This window comes from Pleurodeles waltl, chromosome 2_2 (assembly GCF_031143425.1).
Source record: "Pleurodeles waltl isolate 20211129_DDA chromosome 2_2, aPleWal1.hap1.20221129, whole genome shotgun sequence".
In the NCBI taxonomy this organism is placed as follows: domain Eukaryota; kingdom Metazoa; phylum Chordata; class Amphibia; order Caudata; family Salamandridae; genus Pleurodeles; species Pleurodeles waltl.
In genome coordinates this window covers 497,843,505-497,865,962 of record NC_090439.1, presented here as the reverse complement: position 1 = coordinate 497,865,962, position 22,458 = coordinate 497,843,505, and the positions used below count along the sequence as shown (strand labels likewise).

Sequence of the window (22,458 nt, the reverse complement as noted above, 5' to 3'; positions counted from 1 at the left end):
TCGAGCAAGCGTCAGGACCACACTTACAGGTCACACTGGGGGGCACCTTGGCGGCCGGGTGCAGAGGTAGAGTATGATGTCGGGTGTCTAATGTTAGTCAATAGGGATCAGTCTGGTTAAAAAGAGGCTGCGGTTGAGGGGGCCTTCTGACAGAGGCTACGGGTGGTGTCTGTAAGTCCACAGTGGGCAAGTCCAAGGTGGGCTTTGTCTCCTGAGGGCTGGGGGACCACGATGGCACCGCTGGCCCACTTCAGCTCAGGCTAGGTGGCACAGGTGCAGTGGTGCTTTCAAGTGTTGGCATTTCAGTGGTCTGGCATCCTCGCAGTTCTCTATAGGTGCCTACAAGATGCAGGGAAGCAGCTTCCCTTGAGTTCCTGGGTCTTTACTGAAGGCAGCCAGTCCTCCCAGGTTTTTGGAGGCACAGCAGCTAGCAGAACAAGTTGACCTTGGGGCAAAATGGTGGGAACAGCAGACAGGTCTGCATCTCTCCTTTGAGTGAAGCCAGATCTGCATAACAAGCGTAGTGGCTGCAGAGATCTGCATACCAAGCGTAGTGGCTGCAGATTTGCAGCTTATCCTGTTGAGTGGGGTGTGTGTGAACAACTCTCCAGGAGCAGACTTTCTTTGTGGCCGCCCGACAGCAAAGGCTCTCATCTTTGGGGTTCAGAAGCATGTCTGGTGGTGGCAGGCTGGCTAAAACTACTGAGTCTGCACACTGGTAGTTGGTAGGTTTACCAGGGGCACCTCTGAGGTGTCCTCTGGGTGCATGTATTAATAAATCCATCACTGGATTCAGTGATGGTTTACTAATATGAGATGTTTGTTACCAAACATACCTATTTTCAGTGAAGCCATCATGTAGCTGGGGAGCTCTTATTGACCAGTGTCCAGCACATGTACATAGAATGTCTTCCTTGTTCACTTACTATATCTAAGAATCGATACAGACATTGCAGGGGCACACCTGCTCATTAAGATATCTCCACACATGTAATATTATGCAACCTACTTTAGGGCCGTAAGGCCTGCATGCAGAGTTTAGGGGACATGGCACACAGGCTGTGTATCATGTTGTGTTTTAACTTTTAGGGAGCACCCCGTCACTCAGCTTGCAATGGCACTCAGGATACTGTTGGTGCTGGGTCCTTTAGAGTGGCACAAGCTGAGATGCAGCTCTTAGGCCCGCTCTTCAGTACCCATTCCCTAAGTACCAAGCGTACCATTTACTAGGGATGTACAGAGGTGCTAAAGGGCCTGGCCACTTGGGGATCAAGTGAGCAGGTGTCTTATTTTGGAGAAGGAACACTGGTACTGGGGACCTGTTAAGCAGGAATCCAGTGCACTTCAGTCCAATGCGCATGACAAAGTGTGGCGGTACTGCAACCAGAATCCAGCTTCCTACATATTACACACAGTGTTAGGAGACATGGCACACAGGCTGTATGCCATTTTGTGTTTTACTTTTAGCTGCACCAAGACACGAAGCCTGCTTTTGCCAGGTGGGGGGTCCCTGAGGGTGGCATAATACATGCTGCAGCCCTTGGGGACCCTCTATGGTGCCCATGCCCAGAGTACCAGGCGTACTATTTACTAGGGACTTACAGGCCGGCCAGAGGTATTGCCAATTGGGGAACAGTTGCACAGTTTTAGGGAAAGATATCTGGCACTGGGGGCCTGGTTAGCAGGACCCCAGTGCACCTTCAGTCAAAATCGCATCAAACACCAGGCAAAAAGTGGGGGTGACAATGTGAAAAAGGGGCACTTTCCCACACATGGTACCAGCAATCAGACAGCATGGTCTAGTGTGTGTAAGTATTTTAATACTGAAGAAAAGGTCTTTTGCACAAGTGATTCAAGAAGGTTTCCAGTAAAACTGCTTTGTGCAGTCATCAGTGGACGCAAAACACTGAAGGTGTCTTTCTGAGTGGCAAAGCTAATCTTTGTGGACCTCTGTGTTTCCAAAGGAATTTTGCATCAACCGGAGTGGATTCCTCAGCTTGCAGAAAAAGAGCGAACAAGATGTCCACTCCTTGTCAACAGTCCCAAGATTACTTGAAGCTCAGTCCTGTTGTAAGTTTTGGGGAGTAGAGATGCTAATAAAATGTGAACATTAGCTCGAAAATATAATTGCTCATGTTCCAGAATACAGAAACAGTACTACAGAGATGAAACAGACACCACAACAGTGGACTGGCGCACGTTTCTAATTCTTACCAAGGAGCAAAACGTGCAAAAAAGGGGCAAGATATGCAGACAGCTGTCTGTACTGGTTAATGATACATGCCGAAGTGACATAGCTTTCAGACCCACCTGTATGATGTTCTCATAAGGCATACATTAAGGTCTTAAATAGAAAATAGAATGTGGGCTGAACTAAAAGCTTTCGGAATACACTGGAGCGCATTCAAATTGTTAGATGGATTTAGCATTCCATAGAAACATCACTCACACAGTTGTCATGTGTTACCATGAACAAGCAGTTAAGCCATGATTTGTTTTTTACTTTTACTGTGGCATTTGTAAAGTCATCAACATATAGAGCAGAGGTCTTCAAACTGGGAGGCGGGCCATCTTACAGGCGCCTCAAGTGTTCCCGGGGAGTGGGGGCCAAGACACTGGTCAAAAGAAGCATTATACAGATAACATGCCTTTGTTTTAAGCAGAATCATGTTATTACATTTTTAAAAAGGTAACAATATTTAACTGCAATGTTTAAATAGGTCTAGAAGAGGGAGGGGGCCCAATGATTTTTATTTTTCAACTGGGGGGCGCGGCATTAAACAGTTTGGAGACCATTGATATAGAGTTTCTCGTGTGACTTATGCAGACATAGTTTACTCACCTGATGAATTAATTTTGTAGTTTCCTCAATCCAGAGCGACTGCTCATCCTGGAGGACAAAGGTAGAACTAAAAAAAAAATAAAAAAAAAGAATTACAAAATGTCTGCACAATTTACATTGAAACAAAGTATTTCTTATAGGTAAATCATATTAATAATACAGATTTCAGTGATCTGCTTATAACATCCCTGGAGCGTATCAATCTGCAATACTTCAGGTTACTCACTGGCTTCTGTACAGAGTCTTCCACACATTCAAGGCTCACCTTTTGAATTTGACTTGTCCCTTAAGATACTGGAATAAGATGAGATATTGCAGCAGTATGTGGCGACGAAAGTTACTATCACTCAGTTGCAAATCCATTAGCTGCAGAGAAAAAGGAATTGTAGAACTTATTAAACTCATCAAGAAATATGGTTGTTAACTTAAAACACTATTATTGCAAGACGTTCCACTGCTTAAGCTTGGATCTAACAGTTTCCTGTACGCTTCAATTCTGTGAATAGTGAAAAGTATTGATGAAAACAAATACACGTAGCAATACGAAGCTAAGGAGTTCACAGTAAGCCTTCCAATTCATCGACTACTGCTCATCTCCCATCTCAGGAATCGGTTCAGGTGGCTAGATCTTACCACCTCTAGGATATAGGATAGTGTTACAACTCTGTAAAAAGTTTTCTAATGTTTATATGCATCCAGGATAAGGAGGTGGGCGCCTCACTCTATTGTGCACAATACTGCTGGACACTGCGCACAGAACATGGTTAAGCCTTAGCTTGCCTATACCACACTGGCATCTCTGTACTCGCAGTTACCCAGAAAGGTGGTCTGTGAGCAGCACAGTGAGTCAGACATCGAAGGTGGTAGTGGACCTCCAGAATTCAGTGCTAGGCAAAGACGGGCAAACATGGGCTTCCGTGTCGAATGCCAAAAGGATGCCCTAAATGTCTGAGAAGGGGCATGGTAAGCCTTATAATCTGCCTTTTACAAGATGGTAGTCTATCCATTTATTGGTAGCTGAGGTTTCAAATTGAAGACAACTCAAACACTATTTCTGTGATGACAATTGTAGTTTGACTAACAAAAGGGACATTTCCAAGTGATGGATGAATTGCAATGTCTTTTTAATCCCCTATTTTTGGTTGCATTCTTTGCCCCCTTGCCACTATCATCTATCATAATATTAGCATCCAGCATTTGTAACTTCTATTGCATCTACCTTTGGGTACTGTTGCTTGAATCCTTCCTCTTCCCTGATGTCAGCAGGAGTTTAGGATCTTAACCTTCAATCACGAGCCACAAGCTTACCAAATAGGATTTTTTTTTATACCATGGAAAAGAGGTCCTTTCTGGGACTCTCTCAAATAAACTTTTGATACCTTTCATGTGCATTATTCAATTTAGGATTGTCATCTTGGCTATTGGAGAAACACAACCTTTTATCTGGCAATCAAGAATGGGACTCAGCCATTCGGAGACCAGTCCTTGACTGACACCTAATTTAGGCCCCCAAAAGCACAGACCAATTAGCTGCAAGTGATCAAGAACACACAGTGTATAATACCAGGTGACCATTACGATTTTGGACAAGGTTTAACAGGCCACTGTTTTAATAAGATTGTCAACTAATTATAAGACAGCTACCTGTACCATGGATATAATCTGCCCCATATGGAGACAGCACATTTTCTCTGCAAGAGAACTACCTGCCATCTGCAGACTGCATCGCTGGTACAAAAGAACCATGTCAGTGCACATTTTAAAATGGGTCTGGAGATGGCTATGTTGCCAGGTTCTTTAACTAGGGCACTGGAACACAGGATAGGTTTCCTTGTTTAGGTAAGGAAGGCTGCTCTGAAAACCCAGAAAACAGATATCCAAAAGAAGAAGCGTCAGACTTCAAGATGGGGTATGCTTATATCTGATCCAATAAATGAAAACTGATTTTAGTTTTCCGTCTGCTTTAGACTAGATTTCAAGCAACTTCCAGTTATTCACACAGAGTTAGGTTGACAAAATAACTCCATGTCAATGGGACAACACTTCGGTCTTCCCTGGCTTTTCTTTTATACCGTTGTCATCTGTCAACTAAGTTTCTTAGGTTAAATTGAGCTGAACGGATAGCACCCAGAATATACAGATCTCTTAAATAAAAGCTGTGGGCTGTAAACGTGATGTGTTGGTGACATTTGGTACCCTGCTCAACAACACATAGGATGCTCAAGAGATGTTCAAGTCTAAGTCCCAAAAGAACAGATACAGATCAATGAGTGTCAACAATGAGAAATTATAACTAACAAATTGTTAATTAAACCTTTGAATATTTAACTATTAACCCCTTCCCCGCCACGGACGTAATGGTTACGTCCATGGCAGCGCCCGTGTGGCGCCATGGACGTAACCATTACGTCCAGGGACTGGCAGTCGGGGGAAGCACTAGCGCTTCCCCCGAGGGCCGCCCCCCAACACCCCCAGGCCAGGGCTGAAAGGGGAATCCCTTCCCCTTTCACGCCCCCCCCCCCCCCCAATCCCCCCCCATGACGTCAGCGCGCGATCGCGCGCTGATTTCATGGAAAGGGGGAATGACGCGCTGGAAGCCATTTGCTTCCAGCGCGTCAAGGGAGAAGGTGAGTATTTCACCTTCCTGCGGGGTGGGGGTGCTCTCAGAGAGGCATCGAGGGAAAGGAAAGGGTTTTCCTTTCCCTCGATGTCTCTTTGAGCATTCCTGCTGCCCGATCGCGATGCGATCGGGCAGCAGGAATGCCCACTAGACACCAGGGATTTCTGTATGTGTGTGTGTGTGTGTGTGAATATTAGTGTAGGGGAGCGACCCCTTGGGCAAGGGTCGCTCCCCTTTGGGGGCACATGCATTTTACGTCGTTTCTGCCCCCCCTGGGGGCAGATTGGCCCTATTTTTAGGCCGATCTGCCCCCAAGGGGGGCAGAAAGCCACTAGACACCAGGGATTTTATTGTTGCTTTGTATTTTTTGTGTTGGGGGGCGGCCCCTTGGGCAAGGGTCGCTCCCCTTTGGGGGCAAATGTATTTTACGTCGTTTCTGCCCCCCCTGGGGGCAGACTGGCCCTATTTTTAGGCCGATCTGCCCCCAAGGGGGGCAGAAAGCCACTAGACACCAGGGATTTTATTCTTGATGTGTATTTTTTGTGTTGGGGGGCGGCCCCTTGGGCAAGGGTCGCCCCCAGGGGCCCTCATGTATTTTTGGGCAGTTCTGCCCCCCTTGGGGGCAGAGAGGCCTATTTTTTTTAGGCCTTTCTGCCCCCAAGGGGGGCAGAATCCCAATAGCGCCAGAAATAGTATGTATGTATGTGTGCTTTGTGTTGGGGGGTGGCCCCTTGGGCAAGGGTCGCTCCCCCCAGGGGCGCAATGTATTTATTGTCGTTTCTGCCCCCCTTGGGGGCAGATTGGCCCTATTTTTAGGCCGATCTGCCCCCAAGGGGGGCAGAAAGCCACTAGACACCAGGGATTTTATTGTTGATTTTTATTTTTTGTGTTGGGGGGTGGCCCCTTGGGCAAGGGTCGCCCCCAGGGGCCCACATGTATTTTTGGGCAGTTCTGCCCCCCTAGGGGGCAGATATTGCCTATTTTTTAGGCCTTTCTGTCCCCAAGGGGGGCAGAATCCCCATAGCGCCAGGGATACTATGTATGTGTGTGTGTGCTTTGTGTGGGGGTGTGGCACCTTGGGCAAGGGTCGCCCCCCCCCAAAGGGTGCAATGTAATCTGGGCGATTTCTGCCCCCTCCCCTTGGGGGTAGATTGGCCTATTTTTTTTTAGGCCCATCTTCCCCCAAGCAGAGAAGACTAGACACGGGAAAATGAAAAAATGGTTAGTGGCGGAGTGTTTGTCAACTGGCGAAGTATTTACTTTTATGATAATAACAGTTTTTCTCCTTTTTGTTTTAGTTCAAAGCTTTTGCTGACTTTGCTGTGGCTTGTTGCAGTTTTGGCAGTAGTTGTCCTGCGGTTTGCGTAGTTGCATGTTTTAGGTAAGTAAATAAATTTACTCCAAGTGAGTATTGTTGCAATGCATGAATGACATGTTTGTAGGTGGTGTACTGAATGCAGGATTGTGTGTGAAATTGTCCTTAGAGTTATGCACAATGATTATTGTGTTGTCTTATGTCTAATTTGCTTTTTTTTTTCTCTTTTTAGTGGGATATCGTTGGTGATTGCTGTGGCTGTGCAGAGTAGTTGCTGGTGAGTCAAAAGCTTTTTCAGGCAAGTGAGCAGTATAGTTTTTGAGTTTATAATTCTTAGTGATAAACCTATACTTTGTTACTTATCTTACACAGTGCTGGTTGTTGGTGGTGTATTTGTCCAGTTAATTTTAGTAGGAAGGATCATGGCCAGCCGTAGGATGACCGCTCAGCAGGTTGTTAGTGTGCTTTTTGAGTCATCTTCTGACCATGAATATGAGACTGACTCTGCATCTGAGGCAGAGGAGGAAGTGCAGGATTCTGGAAGTGAATTTTCTGTCAGAGATGAATCATCGGATGATGAAGCCACTCTCAGTGCTGATGAAGGGCCTGTTTTAGAGGAGGACAGTGATGTGCCAATGGTGCAGGAGCCAGCGGGTGAAAGGCTTCCCATTGGAAGACCTGACGCATGGGTTGCACCAAACATGGAGCAGCCACAGTTGCCTGCGTTTACTGGTTTTCCAGGGTGTCGAGTTAATACGGAAAACTTTTTGCCCGTCAACTTTTTTGAGTTGTTTATGGACGATATATTTTTGGAAGAGATTGTTGAGCAGACTAATTTGTATGCAGAGCAGTTTTTGAGGGACAACGCTGCCAGACTTAGGCCACACTCTAGAGCTAGCCGGTGGATTCCCACAAATCTGGAAGAGTTGAAAAAGTTCTTGGGTTTAACTTTTTTGATGGGGCTGATAAGGAAGCCGTCGCTGTCTTCATATTGGTCTACTAGTCCCTTGATGGCAACTGCTATATTTCCTGCCATCATGAGTCGTAACCGGTATGAGCTTCTTCTTCGGATGTTGCATTTTGTAGATAATGCTTTAGCCTTGCCACGAGATCATCCTGATTCTGACCGTCTTTTTAAGATTAGACCTGTCCTTGATCATTTGGTAAGATCGGTTTTCAGAGATCTATGTTCCAGGGAAAGAAATATCTGTAGATGAGTCTTTGGTCCTGTTCAAGGGTCGTTTGGTTTTTAGGCAGTACATTCCTAGCAAGAGGGCACGGTATGGAATTAAATTGTATATGCTGTCAGAAAGTAGTACAGGATATGTTTATAATTTCCGGGTCTACACTGGTAGGGATTCCAATATTGACCCCCCTGGTTGTCCTCCCACTTTTGGAGTTAGTGAGAAAATTGTGTGGGAACTTGGTAGACGACTGTTTAACAAAGGTCACCATTTATATGTAGATAACTTCTACACTGGAGTTCGGTTGTTCAAGGAGTTGTTCAGAGTGGACACTGTTGCTTGTGGCACAATCCGCTCTAATCGGAAAGGCTATCCAAAAGAGCTTGTCTGTAAAAAACTTGAGAAGGGACAGTGCAGTGCCTTGCGGAATGATGAGCTGCTAGCTCTGAAATTTGTAGACAAGAGGGATGTATACATGCTAAGCACCATCCATGATGAGAGTACTTCACCTGTGGCTGTTTGGGGTCAGGTTGCCGAAGTGCGCAAACCTGTGTGCATCTTAGACTATAATAAGCACATGGGTGGTGTTGATAGAGTAGATCAGAGGTTAGAACCTTACACTGCTGCTCGTAAGTCTTATGTGTGGTATAAGAAATTAGCGCTTCACTTGTTCCACTTGGCAACTTTTAATGCTTTTGTTGTGTTTAAGGATAGTTCTCCAGAGTCAAGGATGACATTTGTGAAATTTCAGGAGTCTATCATAGCTAGCCTTGTTGTGCTGGAACAGGCAAGAGTTCCTAGAGAAGCAGTGGTGGAGGATGTGGCTAGATTGAAAGATCGTCACTTTGCTGAGCACATTCCTCCCACGGCCAAAAAAAACTTTCCTGCTAAGAGATGTAGAGTCTGTGCTCGAAGAGGTATCAGGAAGGAGACTAGGATGTACTGCCCCGATTGTCCTTCAAAGCCTGGGCTGTGTGTGGGTGGCTGTTTCAGGAGCTACCACACACAGAAGAATTATTGGGAAATTCCGTGAGCGTAAACTGGTGTTTTATATTTTTATATGTTCGGTTTCACGGTTGGCATTAGTCATGTATTCAGTTAGAGCTTTTGTGTTTGTAGTTTTGTACTAATTTATGATTAGTGGTTTCTTTGTTGTTTAAAAACAAAAAAAAAGGGATGGCATGTGTAGAGTGGCGCTTGGCTGGCGGCGTGGGTGTGGTGGCGCTTGGCTGGCGGTGTGGGTGGGGTGGCGCTTGGCTGGCGGTGTGTGTGGGGTGGCGCTTGGCTGGCGGTGTGTGTGGGGTGGCGCTGGGCTGGCGGTGTGGGTGGGGTGGCGCTGGGCTGGTGGTGTGGGTGGGGTGGCGCTTGGCTGGTGGTGTGGCGCTTGGCTGGCAGTGCCGGCCAAACGCCAGTCCCCACACTCATCAGCTGGTGTGATTGCTGTATCAGGCATGTGGGCGTATGAAAGTGATGGGCCCTTGACTGGCGCTGTCTGTGGATGCGAGTCTTGTAATGTGCTGGGCCCGTGGCTGGCGGCGTGAATGGTCTAGTGCATGTCATGTATGAAAGGTGTGTGAATGGACTGTAAAGCGGTTGGTGCCTTGTCGTGGCTTTACAGCTCACGAGCTGTGATTCATTGGTTCAGTTTTTTGGCCTTTCAGTTATTACCAGTGCATTTCACTTTTGTGAAATCTCTTGTTAATAAAATTTGATCTACTGAACCATCACTCACCCTCGTGCCAAATCCAACCAGTATGTGTGGTACAAATGACAAAACCTGCTCCGCTGTAATCAGGCGTCGCAGCACACTTGAGACACGCTAGGTGCCTCAGGTGGGACCCCGATGATGAAGCATGCCACCAACTTGGTTGGTGGGTGAGGGGTCTTCTTCACATAACCTAAGTGTGTTTCTTTTCACAATTTTAGTGTTTGGCACATCACGGACGTATGTGCACACATCAAAGTGATATATTCCAAAAATACCTGTGTTTGGGGGGGGGGGAGGGCCCACCTATGTTTTTGGTCCTGGGTGCGGCCGTCATGTAGGGAAACCTACAAAACCCAGAAACTTTTTAAAACTAGGCACCCCAAGGAGTCTAGGGAGGTGTGGCTTGTGTGGCTCCCCCAACATTTTCTTACCCAGACTCCTCTGTAAACCTCACAATTTGCATAAAAAAGCATATTTTCCTGATTTTTCTTAGTAGGATCACCGCTCCAGCACAAAATTCCTACTCCCCAGTTTTCCCCTCAGTCTCCCAAGTAAAATGACACCTCACTTATGTGGGTCCCCAAAGCAGAGTCCGTCTAAAGATGTATAAAAGAATATGCCCTTATAAACTTGCTGTGCTATCCCTTCTATCCCTTCAGGTTTTGGGCCTTATTCTGTTGCAGGCACCTGGCCCACCCACACAAGTGAGGTATCATTTTTATCGGGAGACTTGGGGGAACGCTGGGTGGAAGGAAATTTGTAGCTCCTCTCAGATTCCAGAACTTTCTGCCACAGAAATGTGAGGAACATGTGTTTTTTTAGCCAAATTTTGAGGTTTGCAAAGGATTCTGGGTAACAGAACCTGGTCCGAGCCCCGCAAGTCACCCCTCCTTGGATCCCCCTAGGTCTCTAGTTTTCAGAAATGCACAGGTTTGGTAGGTTTCCCTAGGTGGCGGCTGAGCTAGAGGCCAAAATCTACAGGTAGTCACTTTGCTAAAAACAGCTCTGTTTTCTGTGATATGTCCACGTTGTGTTTTGGGGCATATCCGGTCGCGGGCGCTAGGCCTACCCACACAAGTGAGGTATCATTTTTATCGGGAGACGTGGGGGAACGCTGGGTGGAAGGCAATTTGTGGCTCCTCTCAGATTCCAGAACTTTCTGCCACAGAAATGTGAGGAACATGTGTTTTTTTAGCCAAATTTTGAGGTTTGCAAAGGATTCTGGGTAACAGAACCTGGTCCGAGCCCCGCAAGTCACCCCTCCTTGGATCCCCCTAGGTCTCTAGTTTTCAGAAATGCACAGGTTTGGTAGGTTTCCCTAGGTGGCGGCTGAGCTAGAGGCCAAAATCTACAGGTAGTCACTTTGCTAAAAACAGCTCTGTTTTCTGTGATATGTCCACGTTGTGTTTTGGGGCATATCCTGTCGCGGGCGCTAGGCCTACCCACACAAGTGAGGTATCATTTTTATCGGGAGACGTGGGGGAACGCTGGGTGGAAGGCAATTTGTGGCTCCTCTCAGATTCCAGAACTTTCTGCCACAGAAATGTGAGGAACATGTGTTTTTTTAGCCAAATTTTGAGGTTTGCAAAGGATTCTGGGTAACAGAACCTGGTCCGAGCCCCGCAAGTCACCCCTCCTTGGATCCCCCTAGGTCTCTAGTTTTCAGAAATGCACAGGTTTGGTAGGTTTCCCTAGGTGGCGGCTGAGCTAGAGGCCAAAATCTACAGGTAGTCACTTTGCTAAAAACAGCTCTGTTTTCTGTGATATGTCCACGTTGTGTTTTGGGGCATATCCTGTCGCGGGCGCTAGGCCTACCCACACAAGTGAGGTATCATTTTTATCGGGAGACGTGGGGGAACGCTGGGTGGAAGGAAATTTGTGGCTCCTCTCAGATTCCAGAACTTTCTGCCACAGAAATGTGAGGAACATGTGTTTTTTTAGCCAAATTTTGAGGTTTGCAAAGGATTCTGGGTAACAGAACCTGGTCCGAGCCCCGCAAGTCACCCCTCCTTGGATCCCCCTAGGTCTCTAGTTTTCAGAAATGCACAGGTTTGGTAGGTTTCCCTAGGTGGCGGCTGAGCTAGAGGCCAAAATCTACAGGTAGTCACTGTAAGGAAATGCCTCCTTGGCATGGTTGCCCCCTGACTTTTTGCCTTTGCTGATGCTATGTTTACAATTGAAAGTGTGCTGAGGCCTGCTAACCAGGCCCCAGCACCAGTGTTCTTTCCCTAACCTGTACTTTTGTATCCACAATTGGCAGACCCTGGCATCCAGATAAGTCCCTTGTAACTGGTACTTCTAGTACCAAGGGCCCTGATGCCAAGGAAAGTCTCTAAGGGCTGCAGCATGTCTTATGCCACCCTGGAGACCTCTCACTCAGCACAGACACACTGCTTGCCAGCTTGTGTGTGCTAGTGAGGACAAAACGAGTAAGTCGACATGGCACTCCCCTCAGGGTGCCATGCCAGCCTCTCACTGCCTATGCAGTATAGGTAAGACACCCCTCTAGCAGGCCTTACAGCCCTAAGGCAGGGTGCACTATACCATAGGTGAGGGTACCAGTGCATGAGCATGGTACCCCTACAGTGTCTAAACAAAACCTTAGACATTGTAAGTGCAGGGTAGCCATAAGAGTATATGGTCTGGGAGTCTGTCAAACACGAACTCCACAGCACCATAATGGCTACACTGAAAACTGGGAAGTTTGGTATCAAACTTCTCAGCACAATAAATGCACACTGATGCCAGTGTACATTTTATTGTAAAATACACCACAGAGGGCACCTTAGAGGTGCCCCCTGAAACTTAACCGACTGTCTGTGTAGGCTGACTAGTTCCAGCAGCCTGCCACACCAGAGACATGTTGCTGGCCCCATGGGGAGAGTGCCTTTGTCACTCTGAGGCCAGTAACAAAGCCTGCACTGGGTGGAGATGCTAACACCTCCCCCAGGCAGGAGCTGTGACACCTGGCGGTGAGCCTCAAAGGCTCACCCCTTTGTCACAGCCCAGCAGGGCACTCCAGCTTAGTGGAGTTGCCCGCCCCCTCCGGCCACGGCCCCCACTTTTGGCGGCAAGGCTGGAGGGAACAAAGAAAGCAACAAGGAGGAGTCACTGCCCAGTCAGGACAGCCCCTAAGGTGTCCTGAGCTGAGGTGACTCTGACTTTTAGAAATCCTCCATCTTGCAGATGGAGGATTCCCCCAATAGGGTTAGGATTGTGACCCCCTCCCCTTGGGAGGAGGCACAAAGAGGGTGTACCCACCCTCAGGGCTAGTAGCCATTGGCTACTAACCCCCCAGACCTAAACACGCCCTTAAATTTAGTATTTAAGGGCTACCCTGAACCCTAGAAAATTAGATTCCTGCAACTACAAGAAGAAGGACTGCCTAGCTGAAAACCCCTGCAGAGGAAGACCAGAAGACGACAACTGCCTTGGCTCCAGAAACTCACCGGCCTGTCTCCTGCCTTCCAAAGATCCTGCTCCAGCGACGCCTTCCAAAGGGACCAGCGACCTCGACATCCTCTGAGGACTGCCCCTGCTTCGAAAAGACAAGAAACTCCAGAGGACAGCGGATCTGCTCCAAGAAAGGCTGCAACTTTGTTTCCAGCAGCCTTGAAAGAACCCTGCAAGCTCCCCGCAAGAAGCGTGAGACTTGCAACACTGCACCCGGCGACCCCGACTCGGCTGGTGGAGATCCAACACCTCAGGAGGGACCCCAGGACTACTCTGATACTGTGAGTACCAAAACCTGTCCCCCCTGAGCCCCCACAGCGCCGCCTGCAGAGGGAATCCCGAGGCTTCCCCTGACCGCGACTCTTTGAATCCAAAGTCCCGACGCCTGGGAGAGACCCTGCACCCGCAGCACCCAGGACCTGAAGGACCGGACTTTCACTGGAGAAGTGACCCCCAGGAGTCCCTCTCCCTTGCCCAAGTGGAGGTTTCCCCGAGGAACCCCCCCCCTTGCCTGCCTGCAGCGCTGAAGAGATCCCGAGATCTCACATAGACTAACATTGCGAACCCGACGCTTGTTTCTACACTGCACCCGGCCGCCTCCGCGCTGCTGAGGGTGAAATTTCTGTGTGGGCTTGTGTCCCCCCCGGTGCCCTACAAAACCCCCCTGGTCTGCCCTCCGAAGACGCGGGTACTTACCTGCAAGCAGACCGGAACCGGGGCACCCCCTTCTCTCCATTCTAGCCTATGTGTTTTGGGCACCACTTTGAACTCTGCACCTGACCGGCCCTGAGCTGCTGGTGTGGTGACTTTGGGGTTGCTCTGAACCCCCAACGGTGGGCTACCTTGGACCAAGAACTGAACCCTGTAAGTGTCTTACTTACCTGGTAAAACTAACAAAAACTTACCTCCCCCAGGAACTGTGAAAATTGCACTGTGTCCACTTTTAAAGTAGCTATTTGTCAATAACTTGAAAAGTATACATGCAATTGAAATGATTCAAAGTTCCTAATGTACTTACCTGCAATACCTTTCAAACAAGATATTACATGTTAAATTTGAACCTGGGGTTCTTAAAATAAACTAAGAAAAGATATTTTTCTATACAAAAACCTATTGGCTGGATTTGTCTCTGAGTGTGTGTACCTCATTTATTGTCTATGTGTATGTACAACAAATGCTTAACACTACTCCTTGGATAAGCCTACTGCTCGACCACACTACCACAAAATAGAGCATTAGTATTATCTATTTTTACCACTATTTTACCTCTAAGGGGAACCCTTGGACTCTGTGCATGCTATTCCTTACTTTGAAATAGCACATACAGAGCCAACTTCCTACAGTCACTTTGCTAAAAACAGCTCTGTTTTCTGTGATATGTCCACGTTGTGTTTTGGGGCATATCCTGTCGCGGGCGCTAGGCCTACCCACACAAGTGAGGTATCATTTTTATCGGGAGACGTGGGGGAACGCTGGTTGGAAGGAAATTTGTAGCTCCTCTCAGATTCCAGAACTTTCTGCCACAGAAATGTGAGGAACATGTGTTTTTTTAGCCAAATTTTGAGGTTTGCAAAGGATTCTGGGTAACAGAACCTCGTCCGAGCCACACAAGTCACCCCTCCTTGGATTCCCCTAGGTCTCTAGTTTTCAGAAATGCATAGGTTTGGTAGGTTTCCCTAGGTGGCGGCTGAGCTAGAGGCCAAAATCTACAGGTAGTCACTTTGCTAAAAACAGCTCTGTTTTCTGTGATATGTCCACGTTGTGTTTTGGGGCATATCCTGTCGCGGGCGCTAGGCCTACCCACACAAGTGAGGTATCATTTTTATCGGGAGACGTGGGGGAACGCTGGGTGGAAGGAAATTTGTAGCTCCTCTCAGATTCCAGAACTTTCTGCCACAGAAATGTGAGGAACATGTGTTTTTATCCAAATTTTGAGGTTTGCAAAGGATTCTGGGTAACAGAACCTGGTCCGAGCCCCGCAAGTCACCCCTCCTTGGATTCCCCTAGGTCTCTAGTTTTCAGAAATGCACAGGTTTGGTAGGTTTCCCTAGGTGCCGGCTGAGCTAGAGGCCAAAATCTACAGGTAGGCACTTCGCAAAAAACACCTCTGTTTTTTTCCAAAATTTAGGATGTGTCCACGTTGCGCTTTGGGGTGTTTCCTGTCGCCGGCGCTAGGCCTACCCACGCAAGTGAGGTATCATTTTTATCGGGAGACTTGGGGGAACACTGGGTGGAAGGAAATTTGTAGCTCCTCTCAGATTCCAGAACTTTCTGCCACAGAAATGTGAGGAACATGTGTTTTTTTAGCCAAATTTTGAGGTTTGCAAAGGATTCTGGGTAACCGAACCTGGTCCGAGCCACACAAGTCACCCCTCCTTGGATTCCCCTAGGTCTCTAGTTTTCAGAAATGCACAGGTTTGGTAGGTTTCCCTAGGTGGCGGCTGAGCTAGAGGCCAAAATCTACAGGTAGTCACTTTGCTAAAAACAGCTCTGTTTTCTGTGATATGTCCACGTTGTGTTTTGGGGCATATCCTGTCGCGGGCGCTAGGCCTACCCACACAAGTGAGGTATCATTTTTATCGGGAGACGTGGGGGAACGCTGGGTGGAAGGAAATTTGTGGCTCCTCTCAGATTCCAGAACTTTCTGCCACAGAAATGTGTGGAACATGTGTTTTTTTAGCCAAATTTTGAGGTTTGCAAAGGATTCTGGGTAACAGAACCTGGTCCGAGCCCCGCAAGTCACCCCTCCTTGGATCCCCCTAGGTCTCTAGTTTTCAGAAATGCACAGGTTTGGTAGGTTTCCCTAGGTGGCGGCTGAGCTAGAGGCCAAAATCTACAGGTAGTCACTTTGCTAAAAACAGCTCTGTTTTCTGTGATATGTCCACGTTGTGTTTTGGGGCATATCCTGTCGCGGGCGCTAGGCCTACCCACACAAGTGAGGTATCATTTTTATCGGGAGACGTGGGGGAACGCTGGGTGGAAGGAAATTTGTGGCTCCTCTCAGATTCCAGAACTTTCTGCCACAGAAATGTGAGGAACATGTGTTTTTTTAGCCAAATTTTGAGGTTTGCAAAGGATTCTGGGTAACAGAACCTGGTCCGAGCCCCGCAAGTCACCCCTCCTTGGATCCCCCTAGGTCTCTAGTTTTCAGAAATGCACAGGTTTGGTAGGTTTCCCTAGGTGGCGGCTGAGCTAGAGGCCAAAATCTACAGGTAGTCACTTTGCTAAAAACAGCTCTGTTTTCTGTGATATGTCCACGTTGTGTTTTGGGGCATATCCTGTCGCGGGCGCTAGGCCTACCCACACAAGTGAGGTATCATTTTTATCGGGAGACGTGGGGGAACGCTGGGTGGAAGGAAATTTGTAGCTCCTCTCAGATTCCAGAACTTTCTGCCACAGAAATGTGAGGAACATGTGTTTTTTTTAGCCAAATTTTGAGGTTTGCAAAGGATTCTGGGTAACAGAACCTGGTCCGAGCCCCGCAAGTCACCCCTCCCTTGATTCCCCTAGGTCTCTAGTTTTCAGAAATGCACAGGTTTGGTAGGTTTCCCTAGGTGCCGGCTGAGCTAGAGGCCAAAATCTACAGGTAGGCACTTCGCAAAAAACACCTCTGTTTTTTTCCAAAATTTAGGATGTGTCCACGTTGCGCTTTGGGGTGTTTCCTGTCGCCGGCGCTAGGCCTACCCACGCAAGTGAGGTATCATTTTTATCGGGAGACTTGGGGGAACACTGGGTGGAAGGAAATTTGTAGCTCCTCTCAGATTCCAGAACTTTCTGCCACAGAAATGTGAGGAACATGTGTTTTTTTAGCCAAATTTTGAGGTTTGCAAAGGATTCTGGGTAACAGAACCTCGTCCGAGCCACACAAGTCACCCCTCCTTGGATTCCCCTAGGTCTCTAGTTTTCAGAAATGCATAGGTTTGGTAGGTTTCCCTAGGTGGCGGCTGAGCTAGAGGCCAAAATCTACAGGTAGTCACTTTGCTAAAAACAGCTCTGTTTTCTGTGATATGTCCACGTTGTGTTTTGGGGCATATCCTGTCGCGGGCGCTAGGCCTACCCACACAAGTGAGGTATCATTTTTATCGGGAGACGTGGGGGAACGCTGGGTGGAAGGAAATTTGTGGCTCCTCTCAGATTCCAGAACTTTCTGCCACAGAAATGTGAGGAACATGTGTTTTTTTAGCCAAATTTTGAGGTTTGCAAAGGATTCTGGGTAACAGAACCTGGTCCGAGCCCCGCAAGTCACCCCTCCTTGGATCCCCCTAGGTCTCTAGTTTTCAGAAATGTACAGGTTTGGTAGGTTTCCCTAGGTGGCGGCTGAGCTAGAGGCCAAAATCTACAGGTAGTCACTTTGCTAAAAACAGCTCTGTTTTCTGTGATATGTCCACGTTGTGTTTTGGGGCATATCCTGTCGCGGGCGCTAGGCCTACCCACACAAGTGAGGTATCATTTTTATCGGGATACGTGGGGGAACGCTAGGTGGAAGGAAATTTGTGGCTCCTCTCAGATTCCAGAACTTTCTGCCACAGAAATGTGAGGAACGTGTTTTTTTAGCCAAATTTTGAGGTTTGCAAAGGATTCTGGGTAACCGAACCTGGTCCGAGCCACACAAGTCACCCCTCCTTGGATTCCCCTAGGTCTCTAGTTTTCAGAAATGCACAGGTTTGGTAGGTTTCCCTAGGTGCCGGCTGAGCTAGAGGCCAAAATCTACAGGTAGTCACTTTGCTAAAAACAGCTCTGTTTTCTGTGATGTGTCCACGTTGTGTTTTGGGGCATATCCTGTCGCGGGCGCTAGGCCTACCCAAACAAGTGAGGTATCATTTTTATCGGGAGCCTTGGGGGAACGCTGGGTGGAAGGAAATTTGTGGCTCCTCTCAGATTCCGGAACTTTCTGCCACAGAAATGTGAGGAACATGTGTTTTTTTAGCCAAATTTTGAGGTTTGCAAAGGATTCTGGGTAACCGAACCTGGTCCGAGCCACACAAGTCACCCCTCCTTGGATTCCCCTAGGTCTCTACAGGGAGTGCAGAATTATTAGGCAAGTTGTATTTTTGAGGATTAATTTTATTATTGAACAACAACCATGTTCTCAATGAACCCAAAAAACTCATTAATATCAAAGCTGAATATTTTTGGAAGTAGTTTTTAGTTTGTTTTTAGTTTTAGCTATGTTAGGGGGATATCTGTGTGTGCAGGTGACTATTACTGTGCATAATTATTAGGCAACTTAACAAAAAAAAAATATATACCCATTTCAATTATTTATCATTACCAGTGAAACCAATATAACATCTCAACATTCACAAATATACATTTCTGACATTCAAAAACATAACAAAAACAAATCAGTGACCAATATAGCCACCTTTCTTTGCAAGGACACTCAAAAGCCTGCCATCCATGGATTCTGTCAGTGTTTTGATCTGTTCACCATCAACATTGCGTGCAGCAGCAACCACAGCCTCCCAGACACTGTTCAGAGAGGTGTACTGTTTTCCCTCCTTGTAAATCTCACATTTGATGATGGACCACAGGTTCTCAATGGGGTTCAGATCAGGTGAACAAGGAGGCCATGTCATTAGATTTCCTTCTTTTATACCCTTTCTTGCCAGCCACGCTGTGGAGTACTTGGACGCGTGTGATGGAGCATTGTCCTGCATGAAAATCATGTTTTTCTTGAAGAATGCAGACTTCTTCCTGTACCACTGCTTGAAGAAGGTGTCTTCCAGGAACTGGCAGTAGGACTGGGAGTTGAGCTTGACTCCATCCTCAACCCGAAAAAGCCCCACAAGCTCATCTTTGATGATACCAGCCCAAACCAGTACTCCACCTCCACCTTGCTGGCGTCTGAGTCGGACTGGAGCTCTCTGCCCTTTACCAATCCAGCCACGGGCCCATCCATCTGGCCCATCAAGACTCACTCTCATTTCATCAGTCCATAAAACCTTAGAAAAATCAGTCTTGAGATATTTATTAGCCCAGTCTTGACGTTTCAGCTTGTGTGTCTTGTTCAGTGGTGGTCGTCTTTCAGCCTTTCTTACCTTGACCATGTCTCTGAGTATTGCACACCTTGTGCTTTTGGGCACTCCAGTGATGTTGCAGCTCTGAAATATGGCCAAACTGGTGGCAAGTGGCATCGTGGCAGCTGCACGCTTGACTTTTCTGAGTTCATGGGCAGTTATTTTGCGCCTTGGTTTTTCCACACGCTTCTTGCGACCCTGTTGACTATTTTGAATGAAACGCTTGATTGTTCGATGATCACGCTTCAGAAGCTTTGCAATTTTAAGAGTGCTGCATCCCTCTGCAAGATATCTCACTATTTTTGACTTTTCGGAGCCTGTCAAGTCCTTCTTTTGACCCATTTTGCCAAAGGAAAGGAAGTTGCCTAATAATTATGCACACCTGATATAGGGTGTTGATGTCATTAGACCACACCCCTTCTCATTACAGAGATGCACATCACCTAATATGCTTAATTGGTAGTAGGCTTTCGAGCCTATACAGCTTGGAGTAAGACAACATGCATAAAGAGGATGATGTGGTCAAAATACTCATTTGCCTAATAATTCTGCACTCCCTGTAGTTTTCAGAAATGCACAGGTTTGGTAGGTTTCCCTAGGTGGCGGCTGAGCTAGAGGCCAAAATCTACAGGTAGTCACTTTGCTAAAAACAGCTCTGTTTTCTGTGATATGTCCACGTTGTGTTTTGGGGCATATCCTGTCGCGGGCGCTAGGCCTACCCACACAAGTGAGGTATCATTTTTATCGGGAGACGTGGGGGAACGCTGGGTGGAAGGAAATTTGTGGCTCCTCTCAGATTCCAGAACTTTCTGCCACAGAAATGTGAGGAACATGTGTTTTTTTAGCCAAATTTTGAGGTTTGCAAAGGATTCTGGGTAACAGAACCTGGTCCGAGCCCCGCAAGTCACCCCTCCTTGGATCCCCCTAGGTCTCTAGTTTTCAGAAATGCACAGGTTTGGTAGGTTTCCCTAGGTGGCGGCTGAGCTAGAGGCCAAAATCTACAGGTAGTCACTTTGCTAAAAACAGCTCTGTTTTCTGTGATATGTCCACGTTGTGTTTTGGGGCATATCCTGTCGCGGGCGCTAGGCCTACCCACACAAGTGAGGTATCATTTTTATCGGGAGACGTGGGGGAACGCTGGTTGGAAGGAAATTTGTAGCTCCTCTCAGATTCCAGAACTTTCTGCCACAGAAATGTGAGGAACATGTGTTTTTTTAGCCAAATTTTGAGGTTTGCAAAGGATTCTGGGTAACAGAACCTGGTCCGAGCCCCGCAAGTCACCCCTCCTTGGATTCCCTTAGGTCTCTAGTTTTCAGAAATGCACAGGTTTGGTAGGTTTCCCTAGGTGCCGGCTGAGCTAGAGGCCAAAATCTACAGGTAGGCACTTCGCAAAAAACACCTCTGTTTTTTTCCAAAATTTAGGATGTGTCCACGTTGCGCTTTGGGGTGTTTCCTGTCGCCGGCGCTAGGCCTACCCACGCAAGTGAGGTATCATTTTTATCGGGAGACTTGGGGGAACACTGGGTGGAAGGAAATATGTAGCTCCTCTCAGATTCCAGAACTTTCTGCCACAGAAATGTGAGGAACATGTGTTTTTTTAGCCAAATTTTGAGGTTTGCAAAGGATTCTGGGTAACAGAACCTCGTCCGAGCCACACAAGTCACCCCTCCTTGGATTCCCCTAGGTCTCTAGTTTTCAGAAATGCATAGGTTTGGTAGGTTTCCCTAGGTGGCGGCTGAGCTAGAGGCCAAAATCTACAGGTAGTCACTTTGCTAAAAACAGCTCTGTTTTCTGTGATATGTCCACGTTGTGTTTTGGGGCATATCCTGTCGCGGGCGCTAGGCCTACCCACACAAGTGAGGTATCATTTTTATCGGGAGACGTGGGGGAACGCTGGGTGGAAGGAAATTTGTGGCTCCTCTCAGATTCCAGAACTTTCTGCCACAGAAATGTGAGGAACATGTGTTTTTTTAGCCAAATTTTGAGGTTTGCAAAGGATTCTGGGTAACAGAACCTGGTCCGAGCCCCGCAAGTCACCCCTCCTTGGATCCCCCTAGATCTCTAGTTTTCAGAAATGCACAGGTTTGGTAGGTTTCCCTAGGTGGCGGCTGAGCTAGAGGCCAAAATCTACAGGTAGTCACTTTGCTAAAAACAGCTCTGTTTTCTGTGATATGTCCACGTTGTGTTTTGGGGCATATCCTGTCGCGGGCGCTAGGCCTACCCACACAAGTGAGGTATCATTTTTATCGGGATACGTGGGGGAACGCTAGGTGGAAGGAAATTTGTGGCTCCTCTCAGATTCCAGAACTTTCTGCCACAGAAATGTGAGGAACATGTGTTTTTTTAGCCAAATTTTGAGGTTTGCAAAGGATTCTGGGTAACCGAACCTGGTCCGAGCCACACAAGTCACCCCTCCTTGGATTCCCCTAGGTCTCTAGTTTTCAGAAATGCACAGGTTTGGTAGGTTTCCCTAGGTGGCGGCTGAGCTAGAGGCCAAAATCTACAGGTAGTCACTATGCTAAAAACAGCTCTGTTTTCTGTGATGTGTCCAGGTTGTGTTTTGGGGCATATCCTGTCGCGGGCGCTAGGCCTACCCACACAAGTGAGGTATCATTTTTATCGGGAGACGTGGGGGAATGCTGGGTGGAAGGAAATTTGTCGCTCCTCTCAGATTCCAGAACTTTCTGCCACAGAAATGTGAGGAACATGTGTTTTTTTAGCCAAATTTTGAGGTTTGCAAAGGATTCTGGGTAACAGAACCTGGTCCGAGCCACACAAGTCACCCCTCCTTGGATTCCCCTAGGTCTCTAGTTTTCAGAAATGCACAGGTTTGGTAGGTTTCCCTAGGTGCCGGCTGAGCTAGAGGCCAAAATCTACAGGTAGTCACTTTGCTAAAAACAGCTCTGTTTTCTGTGATGTGTCCACGTTGTGTTTTGGGGCATATCCTGTCGCGGGCGCTAGGCCTACCCAAACAAGTGAGGTATCATTTTTATCGGGAGCCTTGGGGGAACATAGAATAGCAAAACAAGTGTTATTGCCCCTTGTGTTTCTCTACATTTATTCCTTCCAAATATAGGGGTGTGTGTAAAAAAGACATCTATTTGAGAAATTCCATGTAATTCACGTGCTACTATGGTCACCCCGGAATTCAGAGATGTGCAAATAACCACTGCTCCTCAACACCTTATCTTGTGCCCTTTTTGGAAATGCAAAGGTTTTCTTGATAGCTATTTTTTACTCCTTATATTTCAGCAAATGAATTACTGTATACCCGGTATAGAATGAAAACGCACTGCAGGGTGCAGCTCATTTATTG

General features: G+C 47.3%; 1 protein-coding gene across 2 annotated transcripts in view; it reads right to left on the bottom strand.

Moving 5' to 3' along the window:
• Positions 1–22,458, bottom strand: part of THOC1 (THO complex subunit 1) — a 467,835-nt gene that overhangs the window by 182,152 nt on the left and 263,225 nt on the right. For both annotated transcript variants that reach the window (XM_069219988.1, XM_069219989.1), the window contains exons 12-13: positions 3,108–3,208; positions 2,843–2,909 (exon numbers count right to left, since the gene is read on the bottom strand). In XM_069219988.1, coding sequence (XP_069076089.1) covers positions 2,843–2,909; positions 3,108–3,208 — 168 coding nt within the window. The remainder of the gene's footprint in view (positions 1–2,842; positions 2,910–3,107; positions 3,209–22,458) is intronic.